At 41.4% G+C, this 17,892-nt stretch overlaps 1 protein-coding gene across 6 annotated transcripts in view; it reads left to right on the plus strand.

The window, feature by feature from the left end:
- LOC141781716 (partitioning defective 3 homolog B-like) overlaps nt 1–17,892 on the plus strand; it is a 242,277-nt gene that overhangs the window by 198,030 nt on the left and 26,355 nt on the right. For all 6 annotated transcript variants that reach the window (XM_074657501.1, XM_074657502.1, XM_074657499.1 and 3 more), the window contains one exon: nt 12,852–12,928. In XM_074657501.1, the coding sequence (XP_074513602.1) occupies nt 12,852–12,928 (77 nt within the window). The remainder of the gene's footprint in view (nt 1–12,851; nt 12,929–17,892) is intronic.

A 17,892-nucleotide genomic window follows, 5' to 3' on the forward strand; every position in this document is an offset into this window, starting at 1 on the left:
GGGCTCAGTATGCAAACAGCTGAATATTGTGTGTGTGGTTTTGTGTGTATTTCTCCGAAGGCTTTGCAGCAGAGACTAATCCTATCCTCTCTGCTATCGCCTTACCTTCCTTCTTACTATCATTTATTTATCCCCATCTCTCTCTCTCTCTCTCTCTCTCTCTCTCTCTCTCTCTCTCTCTCCCAACACACTTGCTGTTTCCCCTTTTTTCCCTCTCTCTTTTTCCTTTCTATCCCTCACTTTCCTCAATCTCTCTTCCTAAAAATGTATAAGTATGTATAAAATATACACACAGAAATAGCAATATTTTGAAGTGATAAAGTGCAGAGCCAGCTCCTGTTTCACTGTTCAGGATCAGAATTTGTTTCAGCGTTGTGTATATGTGTGCTTGGCTGTGCGTGTTGTATTAATCTTATCGTGGCGACAAAAATCTCTTTACGTATTCACATTATGTGGACTCAAAGAAGTATGTTTTTGATGTGATAGAAAAGCAGACCAACCACAGAGCTGTGAACTTGGGGAGAGCGGGGAGAGTTGGCACAAGGACACAAAAGTGTCCAAACCGACCCTGCTCTCCCCTACTGTTACATCTTTCTGCTACACATAAACTACTAAGCAATCTCTCGATTTGTATAAGCATGCACAGCCTACACTCATAAAATCTCATTGGTAACCATGGTGACAAATATGCGTGTCACCAGGTGAGTTGTTGTGCTTGTGTCCCACTTTGTGTATTTATGATGTTCCCCAATCAAAACTGAAAAAAAATGAAATTCTGTTCTAGGGAGTTTGTGCCTCGGAAGCACTACCGCTTTTGTCCACAGGGACCGCCAAAATCATCGCAAAATGAAAGTTCCTCGTAGTAACTTTAAGTTAGTTCTGTGTGAACACTAGAGAAGATAAATTCACACAATAGGCTCAGTAAAGTGCAACATGATGTGCAGGTGGTCAATGAAATTTGACTTTCATATGTGGAACCACGTAGAGCTGATGATGGAGGATGACAGACTTGAAAATGTACAATGAATGAGTTACCCGGCAGGATTAGGGTAACAAGTTTGTGTGTGTCAGCGTGTGTGTTACTGTCTGCTCCAAGGGTGTTGGGATATCACCTGCCTGATAACTTTTAAATGTCATTTTTTTAAAAAGGATTTAATTTGATTGATAGGTCCACGTACTGATATGCATACAAACGCACACACGCAAACCTAACTCCCTCACAAACCTACAGTAAATAAACAGGATACGCTTTGCATTAAGTAGTATTAATCGCTGTATTCATGGGAGACGCTCTAAGCTGCGTGCTTTGGGGAAAATTGACCTTCTCTTAATTGTATGAGAGGCTCAACAGCGCTGTGACATTTAACTGTGCTCCAGTCTTAATTCTCAGCCCTTTATTCTAGTGTTTCGCTGACATTTCAGTAGGAAGGGGTTTGTGAATAAAGATGATTGGTGGTGCTTTGGTGTTGTAAACAAATAAGCAAATTTGCTCATGATTATTTCATTCTCTCAATCTCCTTCTCTGCCTCGCTTGCAGACTTTCACTGTTGTAGTCTGTAACCCTCACGCTCAGCAGGGCTGAGTGCGATTTTACAGCCCAATAGCACAGAGTGACCAAAATGGTGTATGTCTGCAGAGGTTTCACGGGGTGGTTGATCAATAGCAATGACTCAGCGATTACTTTGCCAGGTGCTGAGATTTCGGGTTTTGAAACTTCACTCCCCGGCCCACAGTTTTTACTGTTGTGTAAACAGAAACACCACCCACTGAGATACAGTTTTATTTTCAGAAAGATAGATCACCGTGCTGCAAGCAGATGAATAACACTCTGACATAGTTGGTTCTAAAGCTAAGAGTAAAAAAAAAGGCAAAGTATTGTTATTATAACTGAATTGTTAAAGGTGCAGTGTGTAGGATTTGGGGGCATGTAGCCAAAACCAAACCAAACTTCTCCCGCGTGCCAAGCGTGTACGAGTACTACGGTGGCTGACGCGAAAAGGTGAATGGCCCTCTCTAAAGCCAGTGTTTGGTTTGTCCGTTCTGGGCTACTGTAGAAACATGGCGGTCGGCTCCGTGAAGAGGACCAGCTCTCTATGTAGATATAAACAGTTCATTCTAAGCTAACGAAAACAATTCTTATTTACAGGTGATTATACACTAAAGGAAACATACTTATTAGTATTATATTCCATTTCAATAGATCCCCCTAAATTTTACACACTGGCCCTTTAACTGTCTTTTCTTACAAATTCTGAGCTAGCTTACTCATATATAGATATATTTTTGATATCATATTTCCCCTGAAAGCAATATGTGTGCATATTTGCTTCCTGGGGGAGTGTTGGATGAGGCAATCAATACCACCCTTCTTTCCATATGTTAAAAATGAAACGCGAGCACCTCTAAAGCTCACTAATTAACACGTTCTATTTCTAATCTAATAAGTAGAAAACATGAATTGCAAAAACAATTTATTTATGGTTTGTTTGTTTTTTCGCATATCTAACTGATCAACGTTCCAACGTATCAACATATCAACGTATCAACGTACCAACGCGCTTGGCACACGGGAGAGGCTTCAGTTGGTTGCAATCTCCTCACCTCACCGCTAGAAACCACCAGATCCTACACACTGTGTCGTTAAGTACGGAAGTTATGTGGCGAATAAATCACCGTTGACTTCTGGTTTCACACGAGACATGAACACCGTTTTTTTGACCCAACCATCCAATCCGATCACCCTTCTTGGTTCACGATCATGTGGGATATACAGTATACGAATTACAGTGCATTACTGTTCATAGCTATAGCTATAACAGTGTATGAGAACAGCCTGGACTGATGAACAGGACATAGTTGACTTTGGTAGAGCGACTGTCTCCTGTGTGGTCAACACAGACTCATTAGAAGAATGATGAACTATGGGGAAGGCCTCATTAGAATAGCTGAATGTGTATGTGGTGGAGAGGTGAACTTGTGTGTGAATGTGAATAAGCATGTGCTTGTGAGTGTGCTTGTCTACTCTCTTTCCTTTAGTGCTACTTTGTTAAGAGGCTGCAGTAATTAGCCGCTGGAAATGGATGGCTTTTCACCAGCAGCTGCAATTACTGCTTTCTCTAGAAAGAATGAGTCGAGGGATGGTATATAGTATTAAATGAATGGATGGAGAGGTATAGTGGGAAGAATAAATAACGCCTGGGATGCTGTGATGGAGGGAAGGGCTGAATGAACGGAAGGAAGTCTGCATGGCTGGGGAGAAGCGGGGGGAAGAAGAACAAGGTGATTGAGCTTGTTTTACCGGCTTGTCTTCTTGTTTTTTACTGCTGGAGTTGAAGGATGGATGGCATGTGAATGGTTATGAGCTGAATTTGATGTGAGTTTGGAGAGGAAATGGAGGAGAAGAAATTACAAACTGACATCTGGTACCAAATGAAGAAAAAATAAAATCTGGTGTGAAATCTCTCTCTGTTGGGTGCCATTTAAAAAGCTGAAGCGTAGCTCTCTTCACAAACAGAAGACAGGTGTTAGAATTTGTTCTCCCTCACAGGAGACTAAAATGACATATTACTAATGTCATTTTTTTGATTAACAAGGTGCATTAAACACACATAGAATGTGGGTGTGATCAAGTATGTGATTTTTGTTTTGCATGGATTTCCTGTTTTTCAGTATGTGTGCATGAATGTACAATACTGTACGTGTGAATGTGTGTGTGCGTATTCAAATCGTTCTCCATCCCTCTGAAATATTAAGAGCTTGCCCGTGGTGAAGCAATCACAAAGAATGGCCTTCAACATGAACCGGTGACAAAATCCAACTAATAAGACACAGCCAGGTGTTGTTGTAATTATTTAAAAAACCTGGAGCACTTTTTACACCGAGGAACAAACCTGAAAGTGAAGAGTGAAAGCTGGAAGGCTTTTCCAAAAAAAGGACAATTAGAAAGATGGGGGCTGATGTTTTTATGGATATGTCATTGTTGTCATTATTCTATGTATAACTACAGTAGGTTTTGAGGGTGGGGGAATCTATTTAAAGTGATTTTTCATCACACCAGGGAATGAGATTTTGTCTGCATCCTTCAAATTTAAGGTCACCATTGCTATTGTAAAATGCACAGTGCACTGTAAATATTTAGAAGTTGGGAAAACTCAAAGAAATAAGTCTTTTGAGTCTAGCTCTGTCAACTTATAGAAATAATTTGAGGCAACAATTGTTTAGCTATATTGTCAGAGATGTGTTTATTTTTCACTAGTAAAGATGTTCCAGGTTTGATTCCTCCGTGCACCACGCGACATGGATACCTACCTTCATCGTGGTTTGCATTGTTTTCATTTTGATAACCTGAGACCTCTTCTTTGTTTCAAGGACTTGTTCACTTTTGTTGAAGCAAGAGAGGCTTGCTTTTAACGCTATAGTTTATACTTTCTACTTATCTAGCGGTGAGGTTGCAGATTGCGAAACAAACTGAAGCCTCTCCCGTATACCAAGCACGTAGAAGAACTACGGTGGCCGATGCGAAAACGCGAATGGCCCTATCTAGAGCCAGTTGTAAGTCATTTGGAGCAGAGCCAGTGCGTAGAGTGTGTGTGGGAAGTGAGTGGTGAAGCAAGAAAGAGAGAGCGGCGGCGACAGCAGCGAATAACGTTATCGACTCAAGCAGGAAACGTTAACATTCTAAGTCAACGAAAACTCAACTCTTATTTTCAGGTGATTATACTAAAGAAAACATACTTATTATATTCCATTTCTGCCAATAGATCCCCCTAAATGTTACACACTGGTCATTTAAATGCTGATGATTTATACTTTCAAGTCCAAACATCTTTTAATCTTTATTCATGTCAAAGAGTATACATTCTACACTGAATGGTTACTCATTGTCTTTTGCTGTTTGCAGTCACAGACAATCGTCTTCAGGCGGTCCTCCTCCAAACACACCCGTCTTCAACTTTGCCGGGCTACACACACTGACATGCACAGGCGTTGGGCGTTAGGTGTATCACAGGCGGCAGATACAACACACACACACACACACACACACACACACACAGAAATCGCAGCCTCTTCAGAGAGCTGTGTTTTAATTGAGTCAGCCCAAAGTGCTGGCTGAGCAGAACGATATGACTGATACGGATTAGAACCAGCCTTCCCTTATTCATCGATTTCTACACGGGTGGGAGGCAGGGTGGGGGGGCACGGTGGAGGGATGACAGAAAGGAAGCAAAATCTTTTTCTATCGATTTACGGAAGGAGAAAAGGACATAGGGAGTGAGACAGATGGACTGAGAGTAAAAGAAATGTATGGAAGGTAAAACCCTCCCCCCTCTCTATCGGTTGTACAGAAGAAGAGAGGAAGAACGGGAAGCGGAACAGAAGTGACTGATGGAGATTATGCTGCTCCACTTTGTCATCATTGATTTTAGGAAGGGAGGGGGTAGCGAAAGACAATAGGGGAAGGGAGCTATGAGAAGGATGGAAGTAAATGGGAAGGGAGCACAGAGAGAGAGAGAGAGAGAGTTGTAAATTCAGTAATAAATGATTGATGGATACATGGAAAGGAGAAAGGTAGGTGGAGTAAGATAACAGCATGACGGTGTGGGAGAAAAAAAAAAGATCTTAAGTAAGAGTGAAGATTTAAGAGCACTCAGAGGAACCCTTTATTTCACTTAAGGAGAGTTGGTTAATGGAGGGAATAGATGAGATGTGGACATGGAGAGGAAGAGAGGATGAAAGAGTGGACGTGACATGGGGAGGAAGAGAGGATGAAAGGGGAGGTGAGAAAGAGTCAGAAGGGGGTGGATGAAGAGGAAGAGGGAGATGATGAAGAAGTGTTGAAGAGGAGCACAAAAAGAGTGGAAGAGAGAGATGGAGGAGAGGAAGAGACACTTCACATTTAGGCTAAGTAGTCTCATTGAGGCGATATGCAGCTACCAAATGCTCCGTGTCGATCTAAATCCCTTTGAAATCCTTGAAACAGCTCGAGTGAAAAGTGTCTGTGTGTAAGACAGAGAGAGAAAAAACTATAAGATAGAGGGAGACAGACTTTGAGTGTGTGTGTGTGTGTGTGTGTGTGTGTGTGTGTGTGTGTGTGTGTGTGTGTGCTGAAAGGGATGGGGTGGTGTGTTTTATGGGTAAATTGAAGGGTCTGTTGAAAGACACACTCTTACAGTGTGTGTGTCTGTGCAAGTATGGAAGTATAAAGATGACAAAAAGAGAGCTGAGAGTGCACAAAACAAATTTGAGCGCTACTCGGTCTGCAAGTCAACATTTGCGAGCGCAAAGGTGCAGATTCGTAAGAGTAGAATTAGATTTGTATGCGAGGGAGGACAGAATCGTGAGCGTAACAGATGACCTGAGCAGCGAGAGGAAATGTGTAACTACATTTGAGCCAGCGACAGGGAGTCTCAATCTCGTAATGATGGAAGCTGCTGCAGCTCACTTTTGCCAGTCTGAATCCCCTGAGCGCAAACTCAAACTGAGAGCAAAGTATCACCCGTTCAGTTTCACCAGGAAGTGAAGGGTCATCCTGTTAGACAATTCTTTCTACTTTCAAAATAAAAGCTGGGACAGTGGCGTTTCTGTAACCAGCAGATGGAGATAAGAGCAGTATTTGATGTCTGTATTATCTTAAAAATCAGAACATATTGACTCTTAATTACTTAAATCGCATATAATTTGTGATCTAGTTTTGGGTAATTTTGAAAGTCAAATTGTTTTAAGAGTAGTTAGTTACTAGATGTGTTGCATTGTGGCTGTGTTAGCTTCGCGGTAACTTCTATTTGTAGTGTGATTTTCTGAGCCAAATATAGGCTTACCCTTAGACATGCAATGAGCCTGATATGGGATGGTTTACTATGATCTGATCTGACTCCATGTGGGATTAACAAAAGAAATAGTTCAAACTAGGGATGGGCGATATGTTAAAAATGTTCAACCAACGCTTCCTAATACATTTGTGAAGTTGTGTGTGTGTGTGTGTGTGTGTGTGTGTGTGTGTGTGTGTGTGTGTGTGTGCGGGGCTCTCTCTCGCAGCTGAGCAGCTCTCACTTGCTCTTCAGAGGCAGACCATCAGATTAGAAAAATTAAATGACCCCACAAAAAACAATTGCCGCAATCGTAGATAGCCGATATAGTTATCCAATCGCCCTACCCTAGTTCAAGCAAAGGATAATAATCATGAAATGATTGTTGACTGTGGCTACATTTCAAGCGGCAGCATTTTCAAAATTGGTGTGTAGCAAATCCAATATACTGGTATGAATAAACTAGGAAACGGTAAGGGGATCGGAATTTGGCTGAACTTCAATCTACAGTGCAGATCCACACACCCACAATAACTGAAATCGTACGCTAAACGATAATGCATACAGGCATAAAATATGTAAATCAGATGTCTTAATTAGCCATAGAGTCGCCATTCGCTCCTTCTAGAGGAGCTGACTTTTCCTCGAGTGGAAGACATGACCTTGACGTCCAGATGTGGGTTTCCCCTATTGCAGCTTGCTACTCAAAAATGTTTGGCAAGCGACATCTTGCGATCTTAAGTGCTCAGAAGCTGCCAGAACAGCTGGAGAAAATTGAGAAAGCAGACTCAGAAATGAGCGCTCGCTCAAATGTGATTCTGCTTTTACAAATCTGCGCCGGGGCGCTCTCTCAAAGGCTGACAGACAAACTGAGTAGCGTTAAGAATTTGTTTTGCTTTCTCTCAAATATGTTGTCATCAGTATGCTTCCATATGTAAGAGTGTGTTTGTGTGTGTGTCTCCTTCTCCCTTCAGTATCAGTCTCTTTTGCTTGATTTCCTTGCTCTCCTCTCTGCCCCTCCTCTGCTCGCTATGCCGTGAAATGGTTTTTCACTAGACCATTACCCCAACCAGTGCACTACACTACTGCCACAGCCCTCCGTGAGCGAGCGGGAGTGTGTTTAAATGTGTGTGTGTGTGCGCGCGCCTGGAGAGAGTGGGGTGTGTTTTTGGCTGCGTGCATGAGAGAGACTAATGTGTATGTGTACAGTAGCTGCATTTGAAAGAGACAGATTGTGCATGTTTTGTTTATGTGTGGGGAAGATGGATTGTGTGCAGGTATTGGTGTGTACAGTATGTCCCACGCAGGCTCAGCTGTCATAGTTTTTGCCCTGGACTGTACTCCTTGCATCTGACATCTCACACACACACGCACACGTGCATACACGGCTACAGACAGACAGACAGGCAGGCAGCTGTAGTCGTAGCCGGCGAGTCGCTCTGCTCACTAACAAGCCGGGGATCTTCTAGCTCTGGTTGAGTTGTTTTTGGGATTGTCAAATTTCTAGCTATAAGCATCTTTCAGTAGAGGCTTATGTATTTTGCTATCTTGGCCAAAAAATGATTTTTCAAAGTGCAAAATGTACACACAAGCTGGATTCACTTTGTCATTGTATTTGAATACATCCTCTTGTGTTCATCTGTCTAACAAAACGTAAATATTTTATACAAATTCATTATTTTTGTGACATTGTTTCAGTCTGTGTGAGGTGTCTGGTTTGTGTGCTGTGCTTCTGAATCAAAAACTATCCAGTTCTTGTATTTATTGCACACTGATTTTGCTGTTTCTATTAGCAGAACTGTATCAAAGCTATATCACAAAGACATGTTACTTAATAAGCGGAAAGTGTTATTCATAAACAAGCTTATTTGTAGTTGCATATATAATTACAGTATATCATATTAGTAATATCAAGTAATATTTATCATTCTTCCAACAGCCCCACTACATACCACAGTGTCTGCAGAAGTGTCTATACACTCACTTCATATGCACACATGCACATTCATTCCACACTCATCTGTTTGTGTTTACTCAGTCTGTGGCATCACACAGTAATCTGCTCTTAATCCATGTGTATGGAAACACACACAAAGACATGCACACTTGAACAGAAGAGCACCAAACCGTACACTCACTCAGTCTGTCTGTCTGTCTGTACCAAGTCACCTGTTAGGTTGAAGATCCACTATCTTTTAAACGTATGAACATTCAGAACCAATAGATGTTGCATCTTAACCTGACGCACCAGATGGTTTGTTACACAGAACCATCCGAGAAGCCGCCATTGGAAGCAGTTTGGAAAAGGGCAGGCACCGTCCAAAAATACTTGGCAGGTGATTGGATGAACCATCTGTCAATCAAACTCTTGCCTTTAGCCAGTCAGGAAAAGAGAAAAACATCTTTTCCATCGAGGAAAGCTTTCAGTGCCATTCTTTGGTCTTCTTTCACAGAAGAAATACTCTCCAGTTCTGATGTAACTGATGCTATTGCACCTCTTCAGGAGCCACCATTGTTGTCAAACAGTCTCCTCTCACACCTGTTCTCTGCCATCTCACTTTTACAATGCTGTGTGGGAGGTCACTCCCTTAGTCTCTTTATAAATGTGGGCAGGGCCAACAGTTTCGAAGGAAGGGACTCTCATGCACTAACATGTACGCACAGCCGGCCCGGCTACCAAAATAAAAACGTTACTCCTCTATATCTTTACATAGCACATAGTTGTTTGCTGCTATATTAATACTCTAAATCTCATACAGTATAAAGCTCCTTTAAAGGACACAGCTATTACTATTCAGTAATTTTCCTCATTGCCCAAATCCCATGGAAAGACCAAAACCAACAGTAAATTGATCCTACTAACAAGCCAGTGTAGCCAAAGCCTGATATATCTTATTCATCTGTGCCAAAGGCCTCCATATTGTCCAAAAATTATTAAAATAACACATAAATGAGCCACAACACCACACTGGGGGATATGTACCTTCATTACCGTGAACACACTGTTGTTTATTTTCGGTCAATCACACATACTGCTGCCATAAATACTCACGGTAGGGAAGTTGGAAGGTACTGAGAGACGGACTAGTGCGTCGTTGGTTTTGGTGTTTTTAATGGGATTTGTTGACGATAAGGAAATTATAGAATAATATCAAGCTTATCCCTTAAGGACAGTTCTACCAAAACAATCTTTCAACTGCTTTCCCTCCCCCATATCTCTGAAACCTGCCTCTCTCATTCATTTTTCTTTTCTTCACTCTTCCATTCGTGACTCTTTGCTGTTTCTTCAGCCCCTCACTCATCTCTCTCACCTCTCAGTCTCCACCGGATGTTGCAGTCATTCCCCCTCTCGCTATCTCCCGTCCCCTCTTTTAACATCGTGTTTAAATTGTCGTCCTCGTCTTCACCCCATTCACTCCCTTGTTTTATAATTCACCTCTCATCCCTCCTCTCTCCCCGCCACTTCTCAATGGCCTTATAATATCCCTCCTCCTCCCTATATCGCTCTTCTTCATTCGAAGTCATTTACCTCTCATTCGCTCCATCTCTCTTTCCTCCTTTCTTCTGCGCCTAATGCCTTTTCATTCTCTCGCTCCGCCTCTCTATTCCCTCCTAATATCCCGCTGTCTCTCTACCTGAGATATTGGAGCTATAAAGACAGGTGTTCAAAAGAAAGCAGGACAGGCAAATCTGTTTTATATGCCTCCTGGTATCAGCAGAGAGAAGAGAGAAGAAAGCGCTGTGGTCTGTAATATCTATTTCTCTGCACCTTTTGCGTTGACAATATTATCTCGAGTCGAGGTGCAGAGAAGAACCTCGTTTTCTATAAAAACCTTCAACCTTTTGTCTTCACTACTTGAGACACTTCACCCTCCTTCCATTATCTTCTTTCGGATTTAATGGCACTCTTTTACTCGCTCTTCCACTATGTGGGGACATGGTGTACACCCTACTTTTACAGGACATCATGGCTCCAAAATGTGCAGATGATATACAGTAATGTCCTGTCCAGGGCTTGTAAAGTGCCAGTACTCTCTTATTCACATTGGCGTGTGTTTCGGCTGGTATCAGCAATCTCTTGCGACTTATTCCTATTTATTATACTATTATACTTGGGCTATGCATCTTCTATAGAAGGCCTATAATACTCCAATAGTATTACAACTGGAACTTTATAGAGTTAAGTTGGTGGTTTACAGTGTTAGTGTTAATAAGTGTTATTTGTAGCCTCTAGTCGGGTATCATTCAGGTTTTAGGAGCAGTGCCCCAGTCAGGATGCTCATTCATATTATGCAGCAGGATAAGGAGACACATTCAGAATTTCAACAGTGAATAAAAGGCATTAGGAGATATTGGGTTTGGGGGTCCACCTCCAAGAAAATTTGAAGTTTTTTTTACTGAAAACTATGCAATTTTTACATAATTTTGGACCATAACTGTTACTAGTTAAATGATTATTTTATTATTGACACGTCATACAGCCTTTGTCTGAACATTTCTTCTGGAAATGTTTGGCCTAAAAGAGCAGATTCAGAAAACTTTTAAATAATGTTTCATTAATTATATTTGTCCACAAATAATAAAAGTTATGACGAACAGTTCACTTATTATTTTAAAAAAAGGACGTGGACATTGTATTGATAAATTACAGCACCCTTCTTCTCACCCCTGGCCCCTGTGCCATGCGTCGGCTCGTCCAGTTAAGTTACGGCACTTCCAGTGTTATTTTAACCCAAACCCCGATCTTTTCCTAAACCTAACTAAGTAGTTTTATTTTGAAGACTGGAGCGGAACTTAACACGTGCGTCACGTGTTGTTGAGAGTCGGGCTGAGCGTCAGAAAAAAAAGGGAAATTCGTGTCTATGTACACGAATCAAATAGATAAAATTCCGTGACTATTACATGAACTGCCGTGAGACTGTGTTGGATATGGAGAGGCAGAAAAGAGTACCGGCAGCTTGTTAGAAGTGCCGGTGCGCAAGAAGAAGTCATGGTACGCCAAGAAGTAAAATCAAGAATTGTCTGTACTGCGTACCGATGAGTACCGGCCCACTCCGAGCTTTGGTACAACAGTGTACTTGGACAAATAGTTATGCATGTGTTATGCAATTTTATCTGATAGAGATGTATATTATCAACGAAAGCACCATTTTACAACTGGCAAAGGTGTGATAGACTAAATTTGATGGGTTATTTCCAGAGACTCAGCGTTACTCAGACCCTGAAGGGATTCTATAATGCTGCATATAAGTATTGTTTTTATTGTTGGAGTTCAGCGTGTATGCAGAGTCACAATCACCTGAATCATATCTCACCACCACATTATGTTAAAATGAGTCTCATTCACAATATTCAGTGTGTTTTATGGAGAAAAATGGCTTACGTGTATGTCTGCATGTGTGTGTGTGTGTGTGTGTGTGTTAATGGGGCTTGTTGACGTTTGGGGTTTAGTCGGCTTCTTTAAGGAGCGCCGCGGCAGCTGGAATCTCCCTACTGAATAGACCGGGATAATCTCCGAGAGAGCGACTGTGTGTGTGTGTGTAAGAGGGGAGAAGAGAGGAATGGGAATAAGTGGAGGAAGAAGAGAAAATGAGATGTGAGGGTGAGAGAGAACCAGTGAGATGAAGAGTAGAAATGGAAGGAGTAGAGATTGAACTGTCAGCAGCTCGACTTAATCTTTTTTTTTTCCTCATGATGGAGATGAGACGGTATATGCGTGACTTTGTGTGCGTGTTTGTGTGTGTGTGAGACGACTCCATCCTGTTTTGAAGTAACCTAATCTAGGATGGAGGCCTCGTCCAACCCCCACAAATATCCTCAGAAGACCGAAACTCTAAATCCCTAATAACTAGCCTTTGTCAATCCTAAATTACCCCTGTATCACAAACACACACACACACACACACACACACGCACAAGGGAAGGGGCTTATGGGTATGCACTGCACATAGGCTCACAGTTTGTTGCTACTTTAGGCAGGGGAATATATAATATAGGTTGTTTTCCTTGAATATATCAAACTAAGGCTTTGTCTGTCTTCACCAGATGCCGGGCAGAGCGACGGATCATCGGTTGGCTCCACGTTATGAAGAGGTGGAACGTCAGTACGCCTCCTTACCAAGGTACTGTTTCTTCTCCTTCCATTGTATGAGGAGGTTCAAAAAGAGCATGTTTTACTGCAGGTATCACTCTTCTCTTCTTTTCTTCCTTTTCTCTTTGAAGCCGCTAATTAAATTTGTGTAGTCTGCATGTCTTTGTGGGAGTCTCTGGAGGCCTCCGTCTCAGCCAGGAACTCACCTTATCCCCTCCCTGGGGAACACACACTGAGACTGGGGCTGAAAACTGATCCCTGACCCTAGATCTGCTCCCACACCAGACTTTGGCTTATGCACAATCAGTCGTCTTTATGTTGTATTGAATTAGAGAGGCAGCAACAGTCGTTTTTTGGGTTTGGAATAAAAATGCTAGGGCTGCCCCCTCTTAGTCGATTAGTCGACTAATCTGTCGTTTTGGTCTTAGTTGGTAACATTTCTTTTAGTCTGATTAGTTGTTTTTTATGCTTATTTTCATGCGGAATGACTTATTTCTAAGAAACTTATGAGCACATCTCTGGTAAACACAAGATTTGGTGGAAGTGGTGCTCTTCTTGTGATTCTTTGTGGAGAAACTCCGTTTCACAGATCTGTCAATTAAATCAACTAATCACTCTCCCAGAAATGTTGCATACTTTAACCAGAATAGGAAACTCATTGTGGATTTATTAAGATGTAACCCAGCTTGTTTTCTGCTTTTTACATCAGTTAAAGATAGCTTTCAAAAATTCACATTTTTCAACAATTAAACTTCTTTGTAGGAATTTTTAAGTGAAAGATGAATTGAACCTTCTTAGTTTCCTGATGGGTCATGTCATCTAAGAGATTGTTTGTTCAATGTTAGAATAACTTCTCCATAATCATTGAAGGCTTTGCACAACATATTCTGTTATGTTGTAATAATGAGCTTTTGTTTGTGAAATTTCTTTTGTTGTTTCCGTTACTTTCTAGTGGAGTTTATCATCATCTTTTTCAGTCAGCCTTATCATCCCGCTCCTGTATTTTTCTCTGTTTACTCAGACAGTTGTAAAGGTGAGTAGTAGAGGACACAGGACAGGAGAGACGGCTCTAGTCAGACATGACAGTCCAGCAGGGACCGTAACCACTTGACTATCTCTGTGCAGCATGCGTTAGCCTATTACCTGCTGCGTTTTGTTGTTTCCCTCCCTGGACAGCATGAAATATCACTAACATTAGCCAGCACAAGGACACTAACAGCTTCCTGAGTGTACTAATCAATTCATGAAGGATTCTTTATTTCTCATGATGTAATCAGATAATTATTATGGCCATAGTTGTTTGAAAGTATGTTTAAAATGTGTATGAAACCACAGCTGTTCACTGACCATTTAAACACGTTAGTCTCAACGTCAAACACAGTCGAAGACGTACTATATTCCACAACCATCATCAGTCACTCCCAGTCTTGCAGCATCTAATTTTTTCATTTGCAACCTTTCCACTGTCGCTGCCTGAAAGGCCTCAACTTTAATTATCTTCTCTTTCTTCACTCATTCTCTATCTTTACATCTCCATATTTTGTTCTTTCCCTCTACTCTCCTCCTCTCCTCCACAGTGCCTTATGTTATTTTCCAAAAGACGAATAGTACTGTGGTAATGTACTTAAGTAAAGCATACATGATATCACTGCACTATAAACTCTTACTTGTATCTAAAAATAAAGTGTATTCAAGTGAAAATAGAAGTGCAAACTTTAACAGTAAAAGCTCTGAGTAGTTGTTACTAGCTTTTTCTCACCTCATTTCATTTTGTTTCTAAGAACCGACACCTCGGCAGACCAACAAGTCAACAACAAATGTTTGTTTGGTGTGTGTGTGTGAGAGAGAGAGAGAGAGAGAGAGAGAGAGAGAGAGAGAGAGAGAGAGAGAGAGAGAGAGAGAGAGAGAGAGAGAGAGAGAGAGAGAGAGAGAGAGAGAGAGAGAGAGAGAGAGAGAGAGAGAGAGAGAGAGAGAGAGAGAGAGAGCAGTCAATGAGTTGAATGACAGACAGAAGTTTAAAACGTCAGAAACTTTATAGCCAGGTTCCCACCCCTGTTAAAATGGTGAGGGATGGCTATTTCACACCTCTTTCGTGCCTGTGTGTGTGTGTGTGAGTGAGAGAGAAAGAGAGAGAGAGAGTGAGTGAGTGTGTGTGGGTGATGACTTTGGCAGATGGGAGCGAGAACAGTGATGATAGTTTTGAGGTCTGGCTGTGGTATCTGAAAAGCCTTGGGAAATTGGACACACACACACTCACATACAGTACACCCTGTCTCTGTTTCCACTTTCAGACGTGCACTGTAATCCCAAAATGCCGTGCCAATTTTACATGTAGGCCTCGTGTTTGAAAGGGACCCGAGTCATTTTTCCATAAAAGTCACTCTGATAATGTGCCTTATTACAACCTGGGAACAGTTCTGAAACATTTTCCACACGGCTGAGCTGTGATTTAAAACTGTCACGTTGCCAATAACAGCTTTCTCACATGGGATGTTTTTGCATGTAGCGTATAAACCAGGACTAAGAAGTGATGCTTTTAATACTGTGGATTTTAAGCAGCAGATTTGACTCTGAAGTAGGGCTGCCCACCTCTTAAGGCCTTTGCACACCAAGTCGGTATTTTTTGTCCAAAATTGTCACATGTTTAAAAATAAATAGATGATTGATTTAAAAAATGCATACGAAAAATACGGACTTGGTGTGCAAAGGGCTTTAGTCGGTTAGTCGTCTAATCGGTTGTTTTTGTCTTAGTCGACTAAGATTTCTGTGGTTGTTCAGTTGTTTTTTATTCTTTTTTTCATGCACATCTCTGATAAACACAAGATTTAAAGTGGTGCTTTTGAGTGATTCTGTGAAACTCAGTTTTACAGATCTGTTGACTAAATCAACTTATTGGTTAGTCGACTAACAAAAATTCTTTGGTAGAGGACAGTCCTACTCTGAAGAGAGACTTTCTGTGTCACACAAGCTAAACAATTTTTTTTTAAATGGCTGGATATTGGTCTGACCTCTAAATTATACCTCATTTCCACTGCATAGTTCGGCTTGACTCGATTCACTTTTGGTACCAGTTTCGTTTTTCACTGCTCATAGTACCCCCTCAGTGGGATTCTTGCCGCAAGAATCTGCCATGACATCATCTTCAACGTGATACTCGCTGAATCCTTTCATCAGCAACCAAATAGAGGAACTTCTGCACTCCGTCAATAGTACAGCGCAGTGTATTGTGTAGTTCTGCGGGCTGCCATGTTTTAAAATATGGGTTAAGTAAATAAAATAATTGCGGTCGCTATTGACGGTAGCTTGGCTATTTGAAAATGGTGGGTATGTGCAGACCAATCAGTGGTCTGCAGTGTTTTAACTCCACTTTCTATTATTGGCTCAGCTCGCTTGAAATCTTGACTGAGGTGGTACCAGGTAGCCTACTGTCCACAACTTTTGCTAATGGAACTTAAAAAGAGCGAGTTGAGTAGAGCCGTACTGTACCATGCAGTGGAAATGCGGCGTTAGAGAACTGCTTTCCCCTCGTTGCTGAGATAACAGTAAACAGCCTTATACAGTAGATACATGTATGTAATGCCTTGTATTGCATCGTCTCTCGTGGCAATTTCATGCAAACATTGCACTTCTATCCATAACAGCCTCACATATTTGAGTCAAGTTTTCCACAATGAACACACCAATCTGAAAGCCAAAAGCTGTTACTAAATACATAGATTAACCCAGAAATGTTTCCCCACTGAAAGGGATTCATCTCTGTCTCCTTCTGTCTTTATTTATCTTCCTCCTAGCCTTTGCATCTCTGTCCACGCGCTTCTCCCGCTGTCAATTAACTCCAGAGATATTTCAGCATCAGTCAGAGAAAGAGATCATGTTTGGAAACCATATCCAGGCTGTTGACCTTATCAAAACATATTATTTTGCCACTGGCCCAGAAATAGCTAGCAGGCTGTGTGTATCTAGTGTCTGCATGCCTGTATACCTGTATGCATGTGTAGGCGGGACCATGTGTGTGTGTGTGTGTGTGTGTGTGTGTGTGTGTGTTTACGTTATTCCATGTGAGTCCATAAATAGCTGTAGGGTCTCTTCGTCAGGTACTGTATGCTTGACGCAAAGTCAGTTAACTGGAGCACTGGGTGCGTTATATGAGTGAGTGTGTGTGTGCTATCTGTGAGACAAGGTTTTGATGGCTCTAAAATTAAAACATGACCCAGCAGTGGATGATGTTTCCCTGCCTAAAGCACAAACTCTACCTAACAAACTGTCAGCAAATGTCACTGCATGAAATAGAGAGGAGTCTGTCGAGGGTATCTTGTATATTTTGCTGCTTTATCAAATTATTCAGTGTTTTTTTTAATTAGATATATCTGAAAAAGAGACACAGGCACCGGTTGTGTTGTTGTGTCATTTTTGGCCAGAGTAATTCTACATGATTTTATGCTGAAATAAAATTACCGTGGATGTAAAATTGTCAAAGTTTGATGTTATCTAATAGTGATTATTACACGGCTTTGTTGAATCGATTAGTCATTCACAGCGTTCTACGGTCTGTTATTTCTTTATAGCAGACCGTTGCTATGTATAACAGACCGTTGCTATGGGCGCAGTTCTGATGTCGGACTCTGGCGGACCGTTTTTATGTCAAATTATTGATTTCGTAAGTAAGTAGCCGTGTAATAAGCGGTACAATGTACAGATAGCAAGTTATTGTTGCGACATAAACCCCACGCAACAATAACCTGCTAGCTGTACATTATCCCTTACATATTAATGCGTGTGTTATTTATTCCATCATTTTGCTCCAGGTGATTTTAGTCCATCAGCAACTTGTAACTCGTTTGGACATTCAGAAAATAACATTCTTAACTATCTTACTCTTTATATTTTTTTCCGTAAAGATGCTAAATGTGAGATTGGGAGCATTTCTATTGCCTCCGCACGTCTCATTACATCGCGACGGCTCTCAGCTGACAATGCTAACAGTGAAAACAACGT

The sequence above is a fragment of the Sebastes fasciatus genome, chromosome 14 (assembly GCF_043250625.1).
Source record: "Sebastes fasciatus isolate fSebFas1 chromosome 14, fSebFas1.pri, whole genome shotgun sequence".
NCBI classification, from domain to species: Eukaryota; Metazoa; Chordata; class Actinopteri; order Perciformes; family Sebastidae; genus Sebastes; species Sebastes fasciatus.